The 21,993-nt window shown below is 33.0% G+C and overlaps 3 protein-coding genes across 5 annotated transcripts; all 3 read right to left on the bottom strand.

Annotated features, from left to right (window-relative positions):
- Positions 1-1,808: 1,808 nt before the first annotated feature.
- Positions 1,809-3,729, bottom strand: LOC133694130 (uncharacterized). Its single transcript, XM_062115581.1, has 3 exons — positions 3,337-3,729; positions 2,798-2,939; positions 1,809-2,050 (listed from the first exon to the last, which is right to left on the bottom strand). Exons 1-3 carry the CDS (start codon positions 3,633-3,635, stop codon positions 1,967-1,969), a joined length of 525 nt encoding a protein of 174 aa, XP_061971565.1. The 5' UTR covers positions 3,636-3,729; the 3' UTR covers positions 1,809-1,966.
- A 2,373-nt stretch (positions 3,730-6,102) lies between these two features.
- On the bottom strand, positions 6,103-8,392 carry LOC133693638 (uncharacterized). 3 transcript variants are annotated; one of them, XR_009842144.1, is made up of 2 exons: positions 6,616-8,391; positions 6,103-6,500 (listed from the first exon to the last, which is right to left on the bottom strand). XR_009842144.1 is itself a non-coding variant. In XM_062114884.1 (2 exons), the coding sequence occupies exons 1-2, from the start codon at positions 7,904-7,906 to the stop codon at positions 6,813-6,815; spliced, it is 864 nt and encodes a 287-aa protein (XP_061970868.1). In that variant the 5' UTR covers positions 7,907-8,392; the 3' UTR covers positions 6,103-6,812. The 3 variants fall into 3 exon arrangements, 2 of the variants coding, with proteins under 2 accessions (XP_061970868.1, XP_061970869.1); XM_062114884.1 differs by having other exon boundaries at positions 6,103-6,820; positions 7,051-8,392; XM_062114885.1 differs by having other exon boundaries at positions 7,051-8,392.
- Positions 8,393-16,103: 7,711 nt separating this feature from the next.
- On the bottom strand, positions 16,104-19,991 carry LOC133694718 (uncharacterized). Its single transcript, XM_062116389.1, has 2 exons — positions 18,219-19,991; positions 16,104-16,438 (listed from the first exon to the last, which is right to left on the bottom strand). The coding sequence occupies exon 1, from the start codon at positions 19,780-19,782 to the stop codon at positions 18,223-18,225; it is 1,560 nt and encodes a 519-aa protein (XP_061972373.1). The 5' UTR covers positions 19,783-19,991; the 3' UTR covers positions 16,104-16,438; positions 18,219-18,222.
- Between the last annotated feature and the right edge of the window lie 2,002 nt (positions 19,992-21,993).

The following is a 21,993-nucleotide window of genomic DNA, read 5'->3' as shown; positions in this document are numbered from 1 at the left end:
TATGACTTTTTATATGATATTATTTTTTCAAATTAAATAAGCACTCTAGGCTGATTTTTTTTTCTATTCAATCAATGATATATTAAAACTGAGTTTATTATTTTCTCCACTTAAAATAAATACGCCAGGTTGACATTCATTTTTTATATTGCATTGATTTAATAAAATAAAAGGTTAATATTTACATATATAATAGAATAATTCTCTTAAATGTTCTTATACTATACATTACGAATTGAGCTAATTTTATACTTTATTATGTTTAAGTTCTTAATCTATATTTTTGGTAAGATTTTAGGACAAACCACTAAAATTAGTTATGTGATTTGCACATAAAAGTAGTTTATCTTATCCACCTACAAAGAGATTTGAAATTAAAAAATAGACATGCACAAATCACGTGATTAATTTCGGTAGTTTAATGGAAATCTTTTCTAAAATTATAGATTAATATCTATAAACTCAATGTATATTTAAAGATAAATTTAACTTGATTAGTAAAATAATTTCTTTAACATTCGACCGTTTTTTTTTTTTTGGATTTGAGGAAATCCCACTTCTCGAAAAATATATTTTGTGGGTTTAGGTGAGCGAGTAAAACCTCGACTGCCCAGACTCTTATAAGAGGTACACGTCCTGACTCAAACTCGAGATTTATTGTACAGATATTAAGTCCTTGGGCCGTCTCTTTCAATTCGGTTAGTTGTTTCTGCTGTTCTGGTGATCTCGATGGTGGTTCTGCACTATACACTATTTTTTTCCTCAATTAAGCAGTTGTAACATAGAGTTTGCTAGGACTTTGATTTCGAGCTGCAAATTGTGGATTCAGTGTCTGTTTAGGGTTAAAATGTAGAGTTATTTTTAAAATAGTTTTTTATTTAAAAATAAATTAAATAATTTTTTTTAATTTTTAATATTAGTACATTAAAACTATCATAAAATACTAAAATAATATTAATTTAATATTTTTTCAAACAAAAGAAAATCAACACCAACACTCTCCCTAACTAACGATTACGAGTTACGTTTTGAATCCAAGAAGTACTTATTTCTTTGTTTCCAAATTATGTTACAGTTTGTTTGGAAATAAATTATAATAAGAGAGGAGAGGAAGTTAAAGGAGGGAAGAGATGGGAAGAATGGTAATAAATATTAAATATCTTTAATACCCTTTTAACTGGAGATGAGAAGACAATTAAGATTGAAAAGATTTATTTATTAAAAGAATATTTTTTTAAAAAAACATATGGATAAAATAGCAAGTTAATAGCAAAAAATCTCAAAATTTTCCATTTGTAAGGGAGACTTTGAGGGGGAATAAAGGTTTTCAAGTAAGATTAAAAAATGTCACTTCCCATTCCTCTTCTCATTTATTAAGAATTTTCTTTCCATGCAGGATTACGAGCTCATCAACCTTCCCTCCCCTTCCCTCCATTTACTTCTTTCCCAAACAAACTGTTAAGCATCGAACACACGAACGAGAAAATAAAAGTAGAATTCAGGGTGGCCTCATCTTATGCTCGCATGCAAGTTTGAGATCTCTAAACCAGTGCCTTCGTTTCTAGCAACACTCTGCAAAGGTTCACATTCCAGCATATATATTCATGATTGACATATATATTAGGCTTCAATGTCACTGCTGATCAGGGCTCACACATGACACATCTCTGGTATTTATTTTGCTATTTAGACCACGGTTAAAGGATTCTCTCGGATGGAGCTAGGCCAGAGTAAAAACATGATTTGCTGGACTCCATAGGCATGCAGCCAAAAAGTTACGAAGACTGTTACTCGAGCATTGAGCCAAATGGATAAAAAACAATATCTAAATAACGCAAAACTCATGGCCATGTTTAAATTCGAGCGCATCAATTCTAATTACGCACAAGTATCAGGGGAGAGGGATGACGAATGGACATTTTGGATGTGTGTGTGTATATATATATATATATATATATAGTTTAAATCATTGGCTCTTCGTCATACCAAATGTATCTTCAACACCATTTGTCACCCTCTTTCTTCGTTCAGCGATCATGTCTGCATACACCTGTCAAAAATTACAGAAATTAAGACGCTATACATTTCTCTCAGCAGAATAAACAGTTTACTATAGCACATCATACAAATATTCTGCATAACTTTCATAAGAAAAATGTGAGACATAAATCTTATTCAGCTATAAGTTCCTTAAGAGAACCAGACAGAATGTCTATATTCTGCTTTATGTCCCGAAACTGCAAAAAAAACAAACATATATTCACTTTATTGGCCTATCTGAGAATTTCAAGTCTATATTTCTGCCATCGTATTTCTGAGTCTATATTTCAGCCATTGTATTTCTGAGAGAGGAGTAAAATGGTAAGACGATAACAAATGCAGATGCAAAGAAAGAGAGGCTCAATGACCACAAGTTGTAAACAACTCAAGAATATGAAATGAGTCAGATGACTACATGTTATGCATCACAGTTCACATCATGCCAAAGTCTTCGAGAACTCCAGTCTCTCTCGATGTGTTTCTTGACTAACTCTACCATGAATGACAATCCACATAATGATATCTCAAGCCCCTTTAAGGATATCCTTCCCAAATGGCATTTTCTTAATGTCTATTCAACCTCGCATCTCTCCTGCTTGGCGTGTAATTCTATTCCACTTTCAAAAATACACAACCACGCATATTCCACTGAAAATTCACAGATAAACCAAAAACTCAAGAACCTTTAAGCATATCCTTTCGTTGATACAATACGTGCATCAAGCGAACATCGATTAAGATATAGAGTCATTCATACCTTAGGATAAGAATACAGAAAAATGTACCACCAGGTGCATATTAATAAGAGTACGATTGTTGTAACAACGACCGAGTGCAAAATTAACCAGCTACCAGCAATGACCAATACTCCAGTCAGTGTTATTGTCCACGGCTGACACCTAGTGACAAATCCATGAAAAAAGGCGATCAATTCATAAGTAACACAAGCACACACATGCTGAAGTAATGCATTACGAAAACAAAGAAAGATTGCTGGGAATTGCAAAAGGTATACAAAGAACGGAAGCTTGTTTGTCATTAGAAAGATTGCCATCACTCCCATGAATGAATGACCGGTGTATCGTTAAAACGACTCGTCATTTACTGCTAGAAATATCTGCCATCCCTGGGGATGACTTGTCGGTTATCACTAGACGAGAAAAGCAGGCCATCTCTTGAAGTTCCATATCAAGTAGTAAAGAATGGCAATCATTGAGCAGCGGAGGCAATGACAGAAACATTTAGGAAGAAAAGTAGAAAGTAACACTAACATGAATTGAAGAAGAAGAGAATTACCATGATGGCTTGGTGTCCCAAACAGAGTCATACTCGAGGGAAAGATAGTTGAGATAACCATCCATGTCATCAACAACTCCATTTTCATCTAGAAACTGAGACTCATTTGGGATGTCACTTGAATTCCCTCCAAAAACTACAGTTTTGCCTCTAAATCTGTTGGACCTGGAAGTGATTAAGGAGATATGAGGGTATGAAATTGGGTTTGAGAGATGGGTTCTTGAAGAGGAGTACTGATCGGATCTCAGTCTCAGACTTGGTGGGCAACAGAGGGAGAGAGGGAAGAAGAGAGTTCCCATTTTTATGGGTCTGTTAAGTCTGAACAGTAAAAAAGTTTGGATATTTTAAGAACTGGTTTATACCATTTCCTGAAAATGAAAGGTCGTGTGGAAAGGAGAGTGTTATCATCTTCAAGAGAACTAATTGCATGACAAAAAAAAAAGGGTCTAAAAAAAGACAATTTTCTTAATGTTTAATTTTGATTTCGAGACCTGTGGCTGTGAACTCCATTGAACTGGATTAATAAAAAATGTTGCAAGAATTCCGGTATTTTCTTTTATTAGCATTATTTGAATAAAATAATCGTCTAATAATATAGTTTTTTTTAGCACGTAGTAATATCTGTTAAATGTCATAATTAGAAAATATAATATTTAAAATTATCATGATTTTATAATATTTCAAATAAATTATTAAAAAAACTTACACAAATTACAATGAAAAAAGAAGACGAATATCTCATCGAAGTTATGCTCATTTATTTTTTCTTCTTTTTTTTTTCTCTTATTTTTTGTGCTTGCTCATTTAATAATTTCTTTGAAATATTGTGTTTTTCATTAACCACATATACCAATTTGTGCTATTTTGCAAAATAAAATAAAATTAATTAAACTATGTTATTTTTTTATTTTTTAAATAATGTTAATTTTTTTATAAAAAAACCAAGAATTCAGAAAAGAGCAAAGCTACGTTAAGAAAAAATAGGAATTAAAAATAAGCTACGCTAATTTATATATAAGCTCGCTATTGTGGGCCTTCCTCGTTTTACCAGTCACCAAGTCATGACTCTGCTTTTGCTTCAGATCACGTAGAAGGCTATCAGTCATCTGGTTTATCAGCTATTTAAAGTGTTTTTTTTTTAATTTAAACTATTATAATTTTTTAATATTTTTTAACCATTTTAATATGATAATATCAAAAATAAATTTTAAAAAATAAAAAAATATTATTTTAATATATTTTTAAGATAAAAACACTTTAAAAAACAATAACTACTCCATCTAAAACTTTAAGACTCATAATTTATGTGATGCACTATGTGATTTACTGTAATTATAAATTTGAAAATATTTAGTTAACCATCACATCATAATTTTAAATAAATTTTATTGAAACTACCTTTAAAAAAAATTAATTAAAAAAATAACTAAAAAAATTAATTAAAAAAATATATAATTGATGACTTTCTTTAAACCTATATTTTCAAACTCCGACTAAAATAACTACCCCGGATCCGTACTAGGAAATTATTTTGAATTTGAAAAATAGTGCTTTTTCAAAAAAAAATTTTTGAAAAAATAGCTTTCGAAGAAAATAAGCTGTCTTCATTGTTGGGAATAGCACGATCCACTGGATTGCACTCTTCGTAGGGGTGCAACTTAAAAACAAAATTGTTCTTGAAAAACCAAACAATGTTGAAAATAGACGTGATGTCTCGAGATTTAAGACTCTATCTAGAATATATTTGAAATTAAACCAACCAAACAAAGATTTAGAAAAATTAAGAGTTAAAATAAATAAATTATACAGACCTTATGATGCTTGTTCGTACAAATAACTAACATTAAAAATCAGAAAGAGTATTTAGAAGTATGGTAACATTACCTTTCAAAATACTATTTATTCCAAAACATATTAAAATAATATGAAAATAACAAGTTAATAATCAATATGGCAATGTAAGTACATTAATACTTTTTTTAGTTTAACGTGGGTGTTCGGGTCAACTTGCGTGCACCTTGACTAATCCCACGGGCCCTGAAGTTAACGATCATGTAAGCCTCTAGTGGTCATCATATGAGCAAATACAGGGCTCAAACTTGAAACTACAGAGGAAACAAACATCTTGATCTCAAACTTTTACCATTAGACCACCACCTAGATAGTTAAGTATTAATACTTGCTTTTGCATATCATAACAGCGTTGGTCCATCGATACTGATGCATTTTTTAATTAAAGTTGAGTATAAAAAATAATTAAAATTCAAAATTATTTTAAAAAATAAATAAAATAACAAAAACATCCTTTCGAGGTTATTTCAAACCTCAACTTGCTACAACTAAACCTTAAAATCACTTGATAAAGTTTAAATTTAATCCAACAATTATATCTAAAATCATAATAGGTTTTTATCAAGCTACACATTTAACACATATGGTACTTCAAACTCCAAAAGGTGCTTAGAAAAATTAGTCTTATCATGTGAATAATTTTAAGAAAATTGAGTTTCTTTTCCTCTCTTTTTTTCCAAGCTTTTACTGCTTTTTCAAAACTTCTTTTTGGAAAAGTGTTATTTTGAAAAAACACCCAAATCTAGGAGGCTCATATTAAAGGCACAGGCAATTCGAATCATTAATTAACAAACAGCGACAACTCTTCTAATTATGAGGCTCAACAGTGTACCTTGCAATGGCAATTGAACAACGTAAATCGTTTTTTTCTGCAGAGATGCGTAAATCGAACAGCTTGCTTCCTCGGGGTTGTGGTAATTAAAAAGCTAGAAAGCTGCTAGGGTTTCCATTTATGACAGAAAAACAAGTACATGACACACATATGGAAGGGCAACTAGTGCTGTATCATATTTGAGAATTGAGAGCAGCATCATCACACAGAAGGGCAACTGTGTAGACACACTACTAGTTCATTGCTCCATATACAGTAACTTAGAACGTGGTTTTTTAGATTCTCAATCTCGCCCTTTTCTTTTACATCAAATTCACCTATCCTGCATCTTTCAACCACATTTTGATCTCAAATTTGTGATCTACAAGATGAAAGGGCGAGGTTCAGAGTCTTAAAAGCCTCTAACATACTGACTCACTGTATATGGAGTGCCTGCCATCTCCTTGCCAGAACCATATGAAATTGTTTTGACACAGCTAGTCTGGAACCAGAAATAAAAAGAAAATGATAAGCAAGTAGGGCTGCACACATACAAACAGAGCAAGGAATTATTGCCTCATAAATCGCCTCATATCCCACGTAAAAGATGTACATACCTGCTGCAATCTAGGAATTAGAACAAGTTAACTTGCATCTCATCTCTTTACAACAAAAGTTCATGGGTCTCGCAAATATTAAAAGCTGTCGTGAGAGTACACAAAGGATAATCTTACTGCAGTGCTCCACAAAGATATCATGTTGGTAGCACCCATGGATAGTTTATAACAGAAAATCTAAAACATCACTGCTTGGGCTAAATCCCTAAAAGCAAATGATTAAGAGAAACTGGTTAGTGTGATCATAAAATACTAGTTAGCTGAAGAGGGGAGAGGGAAAAAAGGAAACAAATGGGTGAACTTCCAAATGCAAACAATTGTATCTATATCACAACATTCTTGAAAAACATTGCAGGACCTATCTATCACGACTCGGACAGTGGGAAAAAAATTAATCATTCTTCCAAGCATACAATGTAAGGGAGAAACCAAGACCTTGTAATTGGCAGTCTCTGAATTTCTGCAAGCACGACCAGGTCAGTACAGAGGGATCAAGAGTGGATTGGCTTTTCCATAATTTCTCTGCAGGTAAGCAAGTTTGGAACATGAAAACTGCATTACCCATAGAATTTCCAAATAGCCAATTATGAACATCCCAAAACACTTCAACTGGGAGGCCATCCACCAATATAGTATAATTGCCGCGGAACTTCCATTTCAGTCTTTTAACCTGCATTACCATCTTACTGTCAATGCGGATCACAAGACAGGGATCCTTAAGATCAATTGTATCACATTCAATAGTAACATCATGCATCTGACCCTTGTCACAGAACTGAGCTTTTGCACCATAAAACTTCTTCCCAAAAATATGCTCTCTTCTAGCAATAAAAATGGCATTAGTGTGCACTGGAGCACTTTCAATTTTCTTGTACGCTTCCTTCGCCATGTCCCCAAGAAGTAACACCGTCTCTTGATTAAAAGTAATGGCCAAATAGAAACCCTCCAAAGGTTCTGGCCCGGAACCAAATTTAGCATTGGACAAGTCCCAATATATAATAACCTTATCAGAAGCTACCTCTAAATTCTTGTACCCTTTTCTTTTAGAGAATAACCATGGCTTTATATCAACCTTACAAAGACACTGACTTGTTGAATCATCAATTGCAACACCAACACCTTGACCCATGAGATTCTTGGTCCAAGTAACAGTAATTAAACAAGAACGGCCATGTAATTTACATTGATAGACACAAGTGACCAAATTTTGAGCAGCTTTTGTTGTACTTGAAGAAGATGAATCAGCTACTTGAACGCCACTTTCACCAAAACAAGAAGGAAAGTCCCTCATTTTACCAATAAAAGCACGCTAATATCTAACAATTTTGGAACTTCTTTGCTAGAAGGCGAAAAGAATGAAGACAGTACAAAAACAATAGTACCTTTGTAAACTCAAGACCCCATCTTCCAAAATGCTCCAAAGCTAGCTTCTTTACACTTCAATTTGATCTGGGCACGCTGCTTTTTGCTGCCAGAAGCTATATATGTTGCCAAGCTACAGGGAGAGAGAAAGGACTTAGATTTGCTTAGATTTGTCAATGTCGGTGACTCTGTACTTAGTTTCACCAAATGAATTGCATAAAAACAAAACAGAAAAAAAAACTCGCTTAGTATATTTAGGGATGGATAGAGATCAGAGAAGGAAGAGAAAGCTTGAGTAACATGGGGAGACCATGAAGAAACGGCAGCTGGATGTTTGCTGGAAAATGACTGGTTATTATACTACACGTTACATAGAAGAAAAGCAAAAGGATTCTTTTTTCAAATAGTGTCAGTGGATACCTTTTGAAAACCAAATTAAAAGTTTGTTTGTTCTTACCTTTATAAATATTTTTGAAAAAAATTAATTTGTATTTGTTTTTTCTGTTTTTTATGTGTTAATATTAAAAATAAATTTTAAAAATAAAAAATATTATTTTAAAATATAAAAGAAAAACATTTTAAAAATTAAAGGGATATTAATCTTCTTCTCTCCACTTACTCTCTCTCTCTCTCTCTCTCTAACGCATTTACATTCTCTACTCATTTTCCTCTTGTACATAATTAAAAGAATTCATAATGGGGCCTCCCCTTTAACTGACATACCACATGGATTAGAGCTCGATAAATCAAAGCTTAATGCTTAAAAACGCCAACTTTTGCCACCCTTTCTTGGCCTTTTGGTTTTGTTGAGCTGCATCTGCATTATTATCTTCTTTTTTTTATCAAGTAAGACAAATGTAATTATAGTGGAAGCAAAAGGATTGGAAAAACTGTAAAATTTCCTTAACCAATAAGCTTAATACCATCATTTTCCGGCAGTTTCTTTGTCTGTTGTCACTTTGATTGCCATTACCGTTCACTGGTGGTGAAAAAGTTATGGCAACTGTGATCAAATATAGTCAGAGAGAGGTGGAAAGGGCATTTTCATTTTCATTTTCTGCTTATGTGCTCGTGGCAAGGAGCCTATGGTGAATCACGTGCAGCTGTACGTGCTTGGTTGGCAGAGCTCATGGGGCGGGCCAGATGTTGGGACCCTCTTGCTGAAACCAGGCTCTCGTGATTGTGATGGAGGATAAAACCTGGGAAGCGGAAGCTTTTGAGCCCTTGATTAATTGCCCATTTTGACCACCTGTTCTCCATTTACGTTCTTCCATGATCAAATTTCTCTGTTCTAATTCTCTCAAGTGGAATATTATTATTATTATTATTTATTACATTAGGTGATGACCAGCCACCTGAGCTACAACTAATTCGTCGAGTTGGGCCCGCTGGTTGGAGCGGATCAATGACTTTGTTTCAATAATTATCACTCAAATCAACGTTAACTTATCTCTGAAGTATTGGTTGTATGAATAGTGAAGACCAATAATATTGAGGAAATCATGGCTGATGAGAAGGGAAAGGAAAAAAATGATTATTCTCGGACAGTGAATTTGGATCATCACATTGTCACGTCTGCTTAGGATAGTGTGGAGACAAGAGACTTAAACTCGGATACCATAAGCTACAGAGCCACGAGTAACTAGTTCTCTCGGATTCTAGCATAGTTAGAAAAAAATTAATAAAATAATATACTGTACAAAATATTTAAAGAAATAGGAAAGTTTAGAGAATTAAGGATCCATTGAGGATTAAATAAGATTTAAAAAAAAAAAGAGATAAGAATGGAGTGGCCCACACAAGTCCTTCATAAGTTGTGATGGCTCACTTGTTTTTAGACCGCTTATGAGATTCACTCTGATTATAGTTTGTGACCTTTTCGGTATTGTTAGATTCATCTCGTCGAGATCTTTTCAACGATACTGGTTGTGTCATCATTAGAGTCTCGGTGTATTTTCGAGAATTTTTTTTTCTTTTTTTTTTCTCCTCTCTCCACTTATTGAATCTTGTATTCAATAATTTTACAATTGAAAAGAATTCATGAGAATAACATATGACAATAACGACGGGTGAATCATAAATATCACCCATGACTCTTTAAATTGTACCATTTTTCTAAATATTTTATACACCGTGCTATTATTATTATTATTTGGACGGTGTTAGAATTGGAAAGAACTCCGAGTAACTTGTGCTGGCCATGGATATGGCTGCAATTTGGGCAAGCAAGAAATGGCAAAAACAATTTCCCATGTCAATATTGGACACACTAGTCACTAACTAGTAACTAGCTTAGCCCATCTGGTGACGTGCTGGAGCCCTCCTAGACCCTGGCTAGAAAATTCTACAGTTAATTTTAATGGAGCCCATGAGTTTTTGGATTTTCTAAATGCACCTCCAATGTTTTTTATTTTTTTTTTACTATATAACCGATTCCAAAAAAGTCTCATGAATAAAATTCTCAATAATTCTGTGACATGATGGATGGTGAGATGCTCGCTCGTGTACAATAAAATGTCAATAGCTAGCATCTCTGTCGTAAGAGAAAAATACCCATTGCATGGCACGCAAGAAGGTTCCTTGAAAAGGAGGCACAGGGTCATAATTTAGCATGAATACGATGGATTGATCCAATTCAAATAGATAGATATTTTTTTGGCAGTTATTTTATCTAGTAATATATATTTATATTTATAGAATATTTAGATTGTTAAATATAATATATATGTATAATTTTTACAATTTTATCATTTAATAATATATATATATATATATTAACTATTATATTTTTTATTCAATAATAAATAATAGTTAAATAATAAAAGATGGAATTTAATGGGTTTTCCTACTACCCTATAAATAAATGAGGTCATTAAGAAACATAAATAATAAATTTAAGAGTAAATTCTTATTTTGAAACTTGTTCCCCCTACCAATTATAATTAATGATGACCAAAAAATCAGTAACTGGAGTTGAAAAAGAAAAATCAAAATAAAAGGAGAAACTGGAGTTCCATTAATGTTGTTGTTGCTCCCGTCAAATGGTTCCCTCTGCATGCTACCACGCTTGCACCAACACAAATACTAGGGAATCGGTCCATCATCCACAGTAACCCAGGTATGATTTTTGACAGCATCTATGGCAATCTTTGAGACGGGTTTAATATCCTATTTATTTATTTATATGTTTTAAAAATATTTTTAAAAAAATTTAAATTTATTTTATTTTATTTATTTTAAATTAATATTTTTTCTGGTGTTTTCAGATCATTTTGATTTGCTGATGTCAAAAATAATTTTTTAAAAATATAAAAAATTATTATTTTGATGCATTTCAAAGTAAAAATCACTTTAAAAACTAACCGCATCCAAACTAAACAATTTTCAAGTCAAAATAGGATATATGAGAGATAAAAAATAAAAGGAAACATGCTTACCCAATAAACGATATTGCAAAGTCTACACCCTAGTTGAAATGCCGATGTTGACAACAAGAACTAACCCGTTAATTAAATCAACATCAAATACTTGAAGAAATAAAAATAATAGTATTAATAGCAAAACCAACCCGGAAAAGTAAAACCATGGCTTAAAAGCAAGAAACTAACAGAGAAGAAATTAAAATCATGGCATAAAAACAAATCTAAAACAGTAAATCAAAAACAATAATAGAGAGAGATAAGTTTGATTTACCCCTGCCTGCATAGATTAGAGCTACCGTGTATGTGATGGCAGATGATTAGACTTGATTAAGGGAAGGACCCGCCTTTCCTTGGCTCCAGTCAAGGGAAAGATCCAGCTTCTTCTAGACTCAGTTATTTTTTAGATTTTATTTTTTCTATATCTATTTATTATGTGTTGTATAAAAATCTTTCAAATACCTATTATATTTCTATTAATATTAATAATGTATAAAAAATGATGTATAAAAAAATTTTAAGGACACATCATATTTTTAACCATATTAATATACAAATCAGAGATATTTACTCTCATTAATATATTTGTCAGATATATTTCTCAATCTTTTAACACTATTAATACAATATTATACTTTAGCCTATCATCTCTATAAAAATACTCATGAACTATAAATATATCATAAATTTTTTAAATAAAAGGTTTAAAAACTTTGTTATCCACTGCATATTTATTTTGAAAGCATCTTTATACACGATATCATTATATTTTCTTTAATAAAACCAGTTAATTAATTGTTAAAAAATCTCTAAAGTTACTAAAAATAATATTTTATAAATATCAGACACCTCACTTTAGTTACGTTAGCGGGCAATAATAAATTAAATAAATGAAATAAAAAAATATTAATTATTCAAGACATGCTTGGAATTTACAAAACATCATTAGCAAAACCCCCCCTCTCATTATTAGCGTGCATGATGTGCAAGGAAAATGGGTATGATGGCAGTAGAGTTATTATGGCTCTGGCATGGTTGTCTTCCCAACTTTCATGCCTGCACACATCATTGCTCGTGAGTTGGAGTTTAATGCAATGAAGAAGGAAGTTACCTTCCTGCCTCGTTAATTTGGTCCCGTCGGCCTGGAGTTGTACCACGAAAAAAGAAAAGAACAATTTCCTCCGCCGCCATGAGTAGCTCCTGTCGATCTCTTTTCATTGATTGCAGTTGATGGCACAAGTTGGTCATCGAACACAAACTTTGACCATGTTTATTAAGACCAAAACCTTCTCCTCCTCCATGTGCTGATAAACATGCCATGTGGTGCGGTTTTAATACCCTTTTGAGCCCAACTATCGTGAAAGTTACTTGCCATACATCACATTAATGGCACCCCCTAGTTTAGATTCCAGGAATTATGATAGCTCGAAGGTCGCTTTTCGGCAAGATGATGATTAATCATGGAGGATCTAATTTAAATGAACTAGGGTTTAGTTAATGCATTGACGCAGCCAGAGATGTATTTGTTTTTTTAAACAAGGTGGGTCAATGTTCGATTTCTTTTAAAAACGTTTTTAAGTAAACAATGAACGTTCCGATGGAGTTAGTTAATTTTCTTAAACTAATAATTTTATTCGTAACCTGATTTATAAAATATAAAAGCAGAAGTCACGCTATAGAATTTTTAGATTTATTAACAGAATTTTTTATTAATATTTATACTCGTAATCTGTCGGCATTAATTTTTTATTGTTTTAAAATGAGATAAATTAGGGTTCCAGATAATGCATTAAAAAAAACCAGATAAATAATATGTCACCCATCCAATTAATAAATAAATTTAAATGACAGGTGTGCACGCCTGCCCTTGAATTTGGGTCTAGGAATATGTCTATCTATTAAGTTTGGACTTTTAGGCTCTCTTTCAAAGGAGCTCTCCTTTATTTTTTTTTAAGAAAAACTTCATTTAAATAAAATCAAAGAATTTGTTTTTTAAAACAATTATAAACCAATTTTTTGGTTTTAGGCCATGCTCAAATAGAAAAAATAAATTATCACTTAACTTTAAAAAACACATAGTTTCTTTAGTTTGTGTTTTATAAAATTATTCCGGTTTTATAATCTAGGTCACAAATTTAATAGATTAACATAGGATAACTTGAGCTAATTTATTTACTACTTTTTAAAATTTGATTTTTTTTTTACAATCTCATACTCCAACAATGACTTGGTTAAAAACTAACATTTTATTTTTTTTTATAAGGTAATCTTATTCTTATAACTCAAATCACAGGTTTGACATGTTAACCTAAGTTTATTCAAGTCCTTTATCATTTAAAAATAAATATTTATTGGTTGAATATTGCGGTCCTTTTTTAAAATTGAATATTTTTTTTATTTTTATTTTTTATTATTTGCTTGATTATAATTAAACTTTATAATGTATTTTGATTTGTGTTCATTAGGGTTATAATATTCTCATGATTCAAGTTGCGAGTTTTACAATTTAATCAAAGTTAACTCGAGTTGATTCAAAATGTGATCATCTTAATATCTTAAAAGTGTATCATCTAATATGTATTAAATTTTAGGTCTCCCGGCATTTTTATAAATTTTGAATGGTTAAAAAAATTTTATCCGACCCGTGGCATAACAAATATTCAATTTTATTTAAGATTATGTACAACAGATTAATTAAATATATGTATGGACCTTTTGATTTGCAATTAATTTCTGTAATATATATAAAAAATTATTGTAATTTCTCATTCATGTTTCCCCGCTAAGATTTTTTTGGTTCCAGCCCAACCAGCATTCTTTTCAAATCATGTTTCGGCTCCAAATAACCATCATCACATGTTACCGAATGATGCCTCAGGTCCAAAGAGAGATCAAAAGGCTGAACACAATATTAGTCGTCAGGGAGAGGAGCAAATTAAAATGGTTAGAATCCTCGGATACATATCCGAGTTTAAACCTCCGTTGTCATTTCCAGTAGAAATACCAGAAAATAGTTTCTCCTATATGCTTTGGATCTTCTTCTTCTTCTTCTTCTTTTTACTAGCTGTTTGGGAGTGCTTTTTAAAAGTATTTTTAAAAAAATTTAAATTTTTTTTATTTTGAAATAATATATTTTTAATATTTTCAAATTATTTTAATATACTAATCTCAAAAATAATTTTTAAAAAATAAAAAATATTATTAAAATATTTTTTAAAATAAAAAACAATTTAAAAAATAATCACAACTATATTTTCAAAAACCCTCTCGAACACCAGTCCACCGTATAGGTGGCAGCAATCATAATAGTCTGATTCAATATGCCAAAACAAGGGCGTTTCTTTTAAGAAGCATTACTTTCTACGAGTATGTGTGAAGGCTTTAACTTATTTGATAAAACCAAGTCTTGCTTCTAGTCCGTTGAAATACGTGATCTTTTTTTTTATAAAAAAAAAGGATGAAAAGGGTGTCCAGTACCGTGATATACATGGTTTGCTTTTTATATTATATATTTTTTTGAAAGGTGTAAAAATAATATTTTTTTTAAAATTTATTTTTAATATCAATCTATTAAAATTATCTAAAAATATTTTAAAAAATAAAACTTTTTTTTTAAAAAAAACCCAAATACCCCCGGGATGAACATAATTCTCCCTACTTCAAACCCTTCAGCTAAGTAGAGTACACGTCCTTGTATCACTCAGACTACGGCTCTATCAATACGGTCACCACTCACCCTACCTACCACTTCTATACATAACAGACATCAGCCTCTCCCCTGCTTTTGGCTCCAGCAGCATTCCAGCTGTCTGTGTACGAGGGGTGGATTGGGCGAAGAGGAAAGGGTAGATGGCTTATCACCCATCTAATTATTTGGCCAACAGTAAAGGAAAAATTCCCAATCAATCCATCCAATTTTAAACATTGATAATTGATAATTACAAATAGAAAAATAAAGGGATGCGAGTCAATCCTTGAGAGGGTTGAGGAGAAGGGATCAGTGCCGCTATTGAAACTATATTTTATTAAAATTTAAATATTTTTTAATATTTTTATGTGTTAATATTAAAAAATATATTATAAATAAATAAATTATTTTTCAATAAATAAAAAACACTTTAAAAAAACAACATCTTTAATTTAGATAAATTGACTCATCCTTCCTCTCCCTTTATTGACTAACTACTAAAAGAATAGTAAGATCATCCATCCTCCCCTATCCATCCCTCCACTTTACCCATTCCATCCTTCCTAACAAACATAATCTTGGCGCCGCCATTGAGTTAATATATATATATAGATTCCCAACCACACTTCTTGAGTTGCAGAGAGAGCACAGCACAGCACAGCTAAAAACTGTCATCAAAATCCCAGATGTAAGCCATGCTGTAAGAGATGCTTCTACAAATGACCGTTGGCACCACCCAGCAACCGTTCAGGAAAAAGTGCTTGACGAGTCTAAACTCACCAGCATTACCAACCTATTCCAATCACCCAACCAAAGCTTTAACCTTCGAAGCATGCAGCGCTTGGAGAGTAGGTTTGTCTAATTTCCAAACAGTGTCTGTCTAATAAAAATAAAATACAGGGCACCATTGGTAGAATAGATAGGTATAGTGAAATCGGCCTAACAACGGGAAATTTAGCCCTGGGTTCTTCAAGACAAAGCTGGGTGTGGCAATTGAATTGAAGAAAACAGCATAAAAATAACAGAAATAATGGACAACTTAAAAAGGATTAAAAGGAGTGCAAAATTACAGTTCCCATCTAATTGTAAAAAGTCTAGTCAAACAAAAAGACAATTTTCCTTGAGTTAATACAGTTGCATAAATATGAGCATTCCCTCGCCAGCTCCCCCCTAGAATTATTGAGACACATCACATTCTGTCTGCACATATATGTCCTACAGTGGAGATCTTCATTAATATTCTCTAAACCAGTCCTCTCACAACTTTTACATGTGAATGATATGCACAGAATTAAAATTGAGAGGTCAGATTCCCAGTTTTTGCTTGCTTGGATTTCTCTTGCCAGTCAGATACCTAAAATACACACAAAGCGTTTAAGAACTCAGAAGTTCTAGCAAGAAAGACTTTGCATTCACGAGTAGATAGTCTAATTAAGATTCTCATAAGCATAGATAAGACAATTCAAGAATAAAAAGAAAGTGCGAACAACATAGTGGAACAAAAGCACATACTCGGTGGAACATATTAAAGATTCAAGATTATTGACCATGAAACAAAAGTGTCAAAGAATTTGTTCGCGGGCTCATGATGGATCCATGTCAGGATACTTCATGCATTAGCCAATAAACCCATCACAAAGTTTCTAAGACTTCACAGGAAAACAATCAGTGGCAGGTCCCTTTTACTCAGTGGTCTGGGAAGATAACATGATTTAAAATCTCGGGCTAAATCATAGTAATCTTGCCCAGCACATCATCAAATATAACTGAGGAGAAAGCAGATTAAAAAGAAAAAGAAGACAAACCTACCCAGTGATGAGATGGAGAAAACATAAACTGAGTGCAAAAAAGTTCATAATGTTTTACGACTTCAGCATGGAAAACTTTCCACCATCAAAGACCAATCATCCATGTACATGTACCTAACAAACTGAAAACACCATGTAGAATGAAATCCATAATCCTACGCTAAACAGACAAATGTTTCCCATGGTCCTGATTCCCAATGATGCAAGTATCCAAGCAAAACAATCTCTAATTTCTGTTTATAGAGCACATTTAAGGAGAAATGCAATGCAAGTGCAGATTTATCAGAGACGCAATTTCTTTCTTATATCTCCTTTTTAAAATTTTGATGGGTAGGTTTGAAACATACTCAACTCAGAAATTAAGGGGTAAAAAAGGCAATTCCAACCCCAAAAATCCTTTAACTGAACACCACGACCATGCAGCTATTCTCTGAATAATTATCCTTTTCAGAGAAAAGATATTGCTTTAAAATTTTCTCAGGTATCTTTCACTCATGTCCCATTGCCTATAACTATGGCGCTGAACTGAAATCACAGCTTTCCCTTTTCTGTTATCATTAAAAAGGAAATATAGCTTTCTAAAATCTAACCCCAAGTCCTAACTATAACCAGTGTAAATGACATTAAAACAGTAATTGAAGCTGATAAATGCAAACAGCCCAGAAAGTAAGGACACAATTATGATAACAAGAGACCAGTAGAAATTTTTTCACTTTCTAACACAATTACAACATGAAGAAAGGGCTGTGTCAATGTAAAGATTTCTAAGAAACAAATTACAACAGAGGGAACTCCACTCTAGACTGCAATCTAATAATCAAACTTCGCTTTAATTCACAAAAAATTAATTTACAGTATCTAGATTTAGATCAGTAAGCAAAATTCAGTATCCTCTACTCATTCTCATTTTCAAATCATTTACACCCCAAACCATTTCTTAACTGTCAATCAAGGTAATTGCAAAAACATCATTTCAGTTTCCTTGTCAACTAGTCTCACAAGTACCAATTTCAAATATCACATTCCATATTTACACTTTAGTCGAGGCTAAGCATGTACTTTTATTTATGTCAAATAGCACAGACACTCTGATCTATTACACTTTCATCTGGTTTTGAGGAAACTGATTAACCAAGCAGATAGTTTGTGGTTAGGTTTATCATCTAAGATACTGACAAGGAGTTAACCCATCATTATTGCATATGATAAGCATTCGAATACATTGTAATATCAATAAGGAAAACATATCATCCCACTACTTATCAATCAAGATAAAAGCCCTAGAAAATATGATAAGGTAAGTTATAAGGAGAAATAATAACACACCTCCCTAAGCATCAGCACCATCGGATGCCTTTGCAGCAAATGGATCGTGGCTAGGGCCAACATCCTGCCCAATATGACGCTGCACCAGCCGTTGCAAATCAGCCATGACCTTGTGTTCACGCTTCGCCTTCTCTTCATAGTTAAACATGGCCAGCGCCCGCTTATCCTCAGCACTGTAAACTTGGTTTTCTTTCCTGATACGAATGGCATTCATCCTCTGATGCCTACTACCACTCATCACATACCCAAGATTCTCAAATTTCTGAATCTCCTCTGCAGAAAGACCCACTTCACCTCTACGTGGAATACGTTTCCCTTGCTGCACATACTGAGCAATAGCATCACCTTCACCAGGCCTCAAAGCTCCACCATAACTAATATGCCCTTCAGCTCTAGGCAAGGGCATTGGCCCAACCTCAGGTTCATTATCCAGAGCGGGTTTCTTTTGTGCCTCAATCATTTCTTTAAACATCAATGCCTCAACATCAGTTTCAGCCTTGTCAGCATCATCATCATCATCATCATCTACTTCGTTTTTCTCAGAACCAGAACCCTCATTGGAATCCAGATTCTCACTCTCTGTTTCAGTGCTTCTCTTCTTCTTGCTCCCCTTAGATTGCGAACCCGAAGAGCGACTCCTCTTCTTAGACTTTACACGATCATCATCAGACTCCTCACTCCCACTATAATCAGAATCACTATACTTACTCTTCTTCCTTGTACTCTTTCTTCTTCTACCAATGCTCTTACTACTGTTTCTCCGCCTACTAATACTTTTCCGGGACTTCTTTCTCCGTTTCCGATCTTCTTCAGAGTCGGGTTCACTCTCACTTTGGCTCTCACTAACATCTGATTCACTATCATTGTTCCTTTTCCTCCTACGTTTAGAACTCAATCCCCTCCTTCTTTTCTCCCTCGAATCATCTGACTCGCTACCCCCAGAATTCTCTGACTCGCTACTCCCAGAATTCTCAGACTCCATTCTCCCCTTTCCATTATTTCCTTTCTCCTTCTCTTTTCCGCTAGAATCATCACTCTTTTCTTCATCCTCTCCATGCTTCTCCTCAATCTTATCCGCTTTCTCCTCAAATTCCTCTTCATTATCCCTTCTCGGAGGACTTGGCGAAACATTCCAAATACAATAACTCATAGACTTCCTCATCTTCTGCCTCTTCAGCCTCCTCCTCTCCTCAAAACTCAATCCTTTCAATTCCTCATCGGAATCCTCATCCGATTCCCTTCCATTCCTATCAAGAAAAGACCGGCCCTTGCCGAATTTTTTTGGGAGAGGATGATCTAGGGTTTGTCTTTGCCTAGGGCTCGGGCTTCTTCTTGTTGTTCTTCTTCTAGGGCTTCTAGAGTAGTCGGGTGAGCTCGACCGACGGCGTCTGCCGCGATCGATTTCGCGATGGCGATCGTCGTAGCTTTGATAAGAGGGACTACCACGGTCACGGCGGCGGCGTTGGTCAGGGGAGGCGTCAGATTCTGGTGTGTAACGGCTGTTCTGGCGGTCAGGAATGTATCGTCTATCAGGAATTTCAACGGTGGACAATGGCCTGCCCATTTTAGGGATAGGAGATAGTGTTCACGAGGAAGATTGATTTACAACGATATTTCTGTAATGGGAGGGAGGAGGACCGCCTGTATTGAAGTCGGTTTCTTCGGTGCAGCTTGTTAAGTTCGCCGCTAAAAACGTGGTACTCGGGGGTGCATTGTATGAGCAAATTCCTAAATCATTAGTAGATCGATTGAATTTGAGTTGCTTACAGGCCGGGCTATTCATTCTTTCTAGGCCTCAAGAGCTTGTGTTGAGCTCTTGCACTTTCGTCTTCTTGCCTGCCCTTGAAGTGTTGTAGTTAGGTTTTTTGTTGCCCCTTTACGATATGGGCCTTGAGAAATTGGTTCACAGTACATATAACGAGAGTTAAGAGCCTTTCTTCCTTGTTCTTTGATCGTATACTGGGGAGTCTTCTTGCTGTCTTGATCGCAATATCAATATCCAAACAAAGACTAAATATGCTGTTGTAAACGGAAACATAAGAATTTTTTAAATTTATTTAAAAATATATTCATGATATTCAAGGTTTATAATAAACAAGTAAAACTCTAATAAAATTATAACACATTCATAGGTTATGGTTAGTCAATTAAATTGAAAAATTATTATATTTTTTTTGGATCATATTATAAGCTTTGGATATGTTTTCAATTTTTTTGATGCGCTGATTTTAAAAATAATTTTTTAAAAAATAAAAACATATCATTTTAATGTATTTCAATATAAAAAATACTTTAAAAAACAATCACAAATACATTTCCAAACAAGCTTACCTGCATTTCATTGTGGATCACCTAAGTCTCCATGCTTGCATTTCGTTGTGAATAAGAGGATCAAGAGATAATTTTATTGTGCGCGGTCGAATCAAAGTTAATTTCAATGTAAAACAAAATATATGGGCATTGCTGAGATTTTCTTTTAACTAAAATAAAAATAAAATGTGAATTGAAAATATATTAATTGATGATTACATGCTCCAATAAATATAAAAAAAATATTAACAATAATATAATACTAGATTAAAAAGCTAAAAGATAAATCCAAATAAAAGACCTTGATCTTGTGTTGCGTCCTGCTGTATATTTTTTTTATATAGCTATTTGTCTATATTTTTTTAGAAAAATTAAAAATGAAATCCAATAATTTGTTAGTATAATTAATCTTCTTCTTATTTATTTTACTTGACCCTACTACTACGAGGCTTTATATAACATGAATTTCAAATCAAATTATAATGGAGTGGAGTAATGTGATCTATTTGATCTAGAGGGTACAAATACAACTATTTTTCCTGTTCAAAACTTAATTTAACTAAAAATAATTTTAAGCAACCATCATTTTAATTATTATTTTTTTAGATTATGGTATTTTTTATCAACTCGAGTTAATCTAGGCTAACCTGTAACACATGTCATGAATTAGGTTGGCTTTAATAACCTTTTTTTTAATCAATTTTTTTTAATTATATGATTAAAAAATATACATATAAAGAAAAACAATTGAAAAAAAATTAAAAATTAAAAATATTGTAATGGCCCGAATTTTGATTCCTTGTAAAAAAAATGTACAAAAAACTTTTTAATTTTTCCAAGTTCTGTTTTTTCAAGTTTTTACATGTGTTTTGTTTTTGTGCAAGCAAGAAAAAATATAAATTAAAAAATCTAATAATAATAATAATAATAAATATGTTATAATGGGAGAAATTAAAAGAATTGATGGTAAAAGAAGTGCAACCGGTCAAAACTAACAAAATAAAAATCCATAGACTAAATTAAAAGAGGGGGAGGAATGAGAGGGTTGTGAAAATGAGCAAAATTGAAATCAATTATTAGGAAAATGAGCAAGTATAGACTAAATTGAAAGCAATTATGACAAAAATGTGTAATTAGTAAAAATAAATAAAAATCCAAGAACTAACTTAAAATAGAAGCTTCCCCTGTTTAAACTGAAATAACGTCCATTATTGCCTAGGTGAAATGACATCATTTCATCTAGAAAACAAAAAAAAACATGAATCAAAAGGATGTTATTTTGGTGCATAGAAACCACCATCTTCTTTATTTTATTTTTTTGTTACCCCACCCCTCTCCCATGCCTAAATGACCACACTTTATCTTTCCACCTACACTCCCTAACACAACCAAAACACCATTACCTTTTCTTTGGTATCCCTATCTCACCACCACCGAATAACCATGCCAATAAAACCCTTGAAAC

Source organism: Populus nigra, chromosome 5 (genome assembly GCF_951802175.1).
Source record: "Populus nigra chromosome 5, ddPopNigr1.1, whole genome shotgun sequence".
NCBI lineage: Eukaryota > Viridiplantae > Streptophyta > Magnoliopsida > Malpighiales > Salicaceae > Populus > Populus nigra.
This window is presented reverse-complemented; position numbering and strand designations above follow the sequence as displayed.

Excerpts from the sequence above, each read along its gene's own strand:
- LOC133694130 (XM_062115581.1), bottom strand. The coding sequence starts at position 3,635 with ATGGGAACTCTCTTCTTCCCTCTCTCCCTCTGTTGCCCACCAAGTCTG. Across the intron at positions 2,940-3,336 it reads TGGGACACCAAGCCATCATG|GTGTCAGCCGTGGACAATAA; the intron begins GTAATTCTCTTC and ends ATTTGTCACTAG. Across the intron at positions 2,051-2,797 it reads TTCTGTATTCTTATCCTAAG|GTGTATGCAGACATGATCGC; the intron begins GTATGAATGACT and ends AATTTTTGACAG.
- LOC133693638 (XM_062114884.1), bottom strand. The coding sequence starts at position 7,906 with ATGAGGGACTTTCCTTCTTGTTTTGGTGAAAGTGGCGTTCAAGTAGCT.
- LOC133694718 (XM_062116389.1), bottom strand. The coding sequence starts at position 19,782 with ATGGGCAGGCCATTGTCCACCGTTGAAATTCCTGATAGACGATACATT.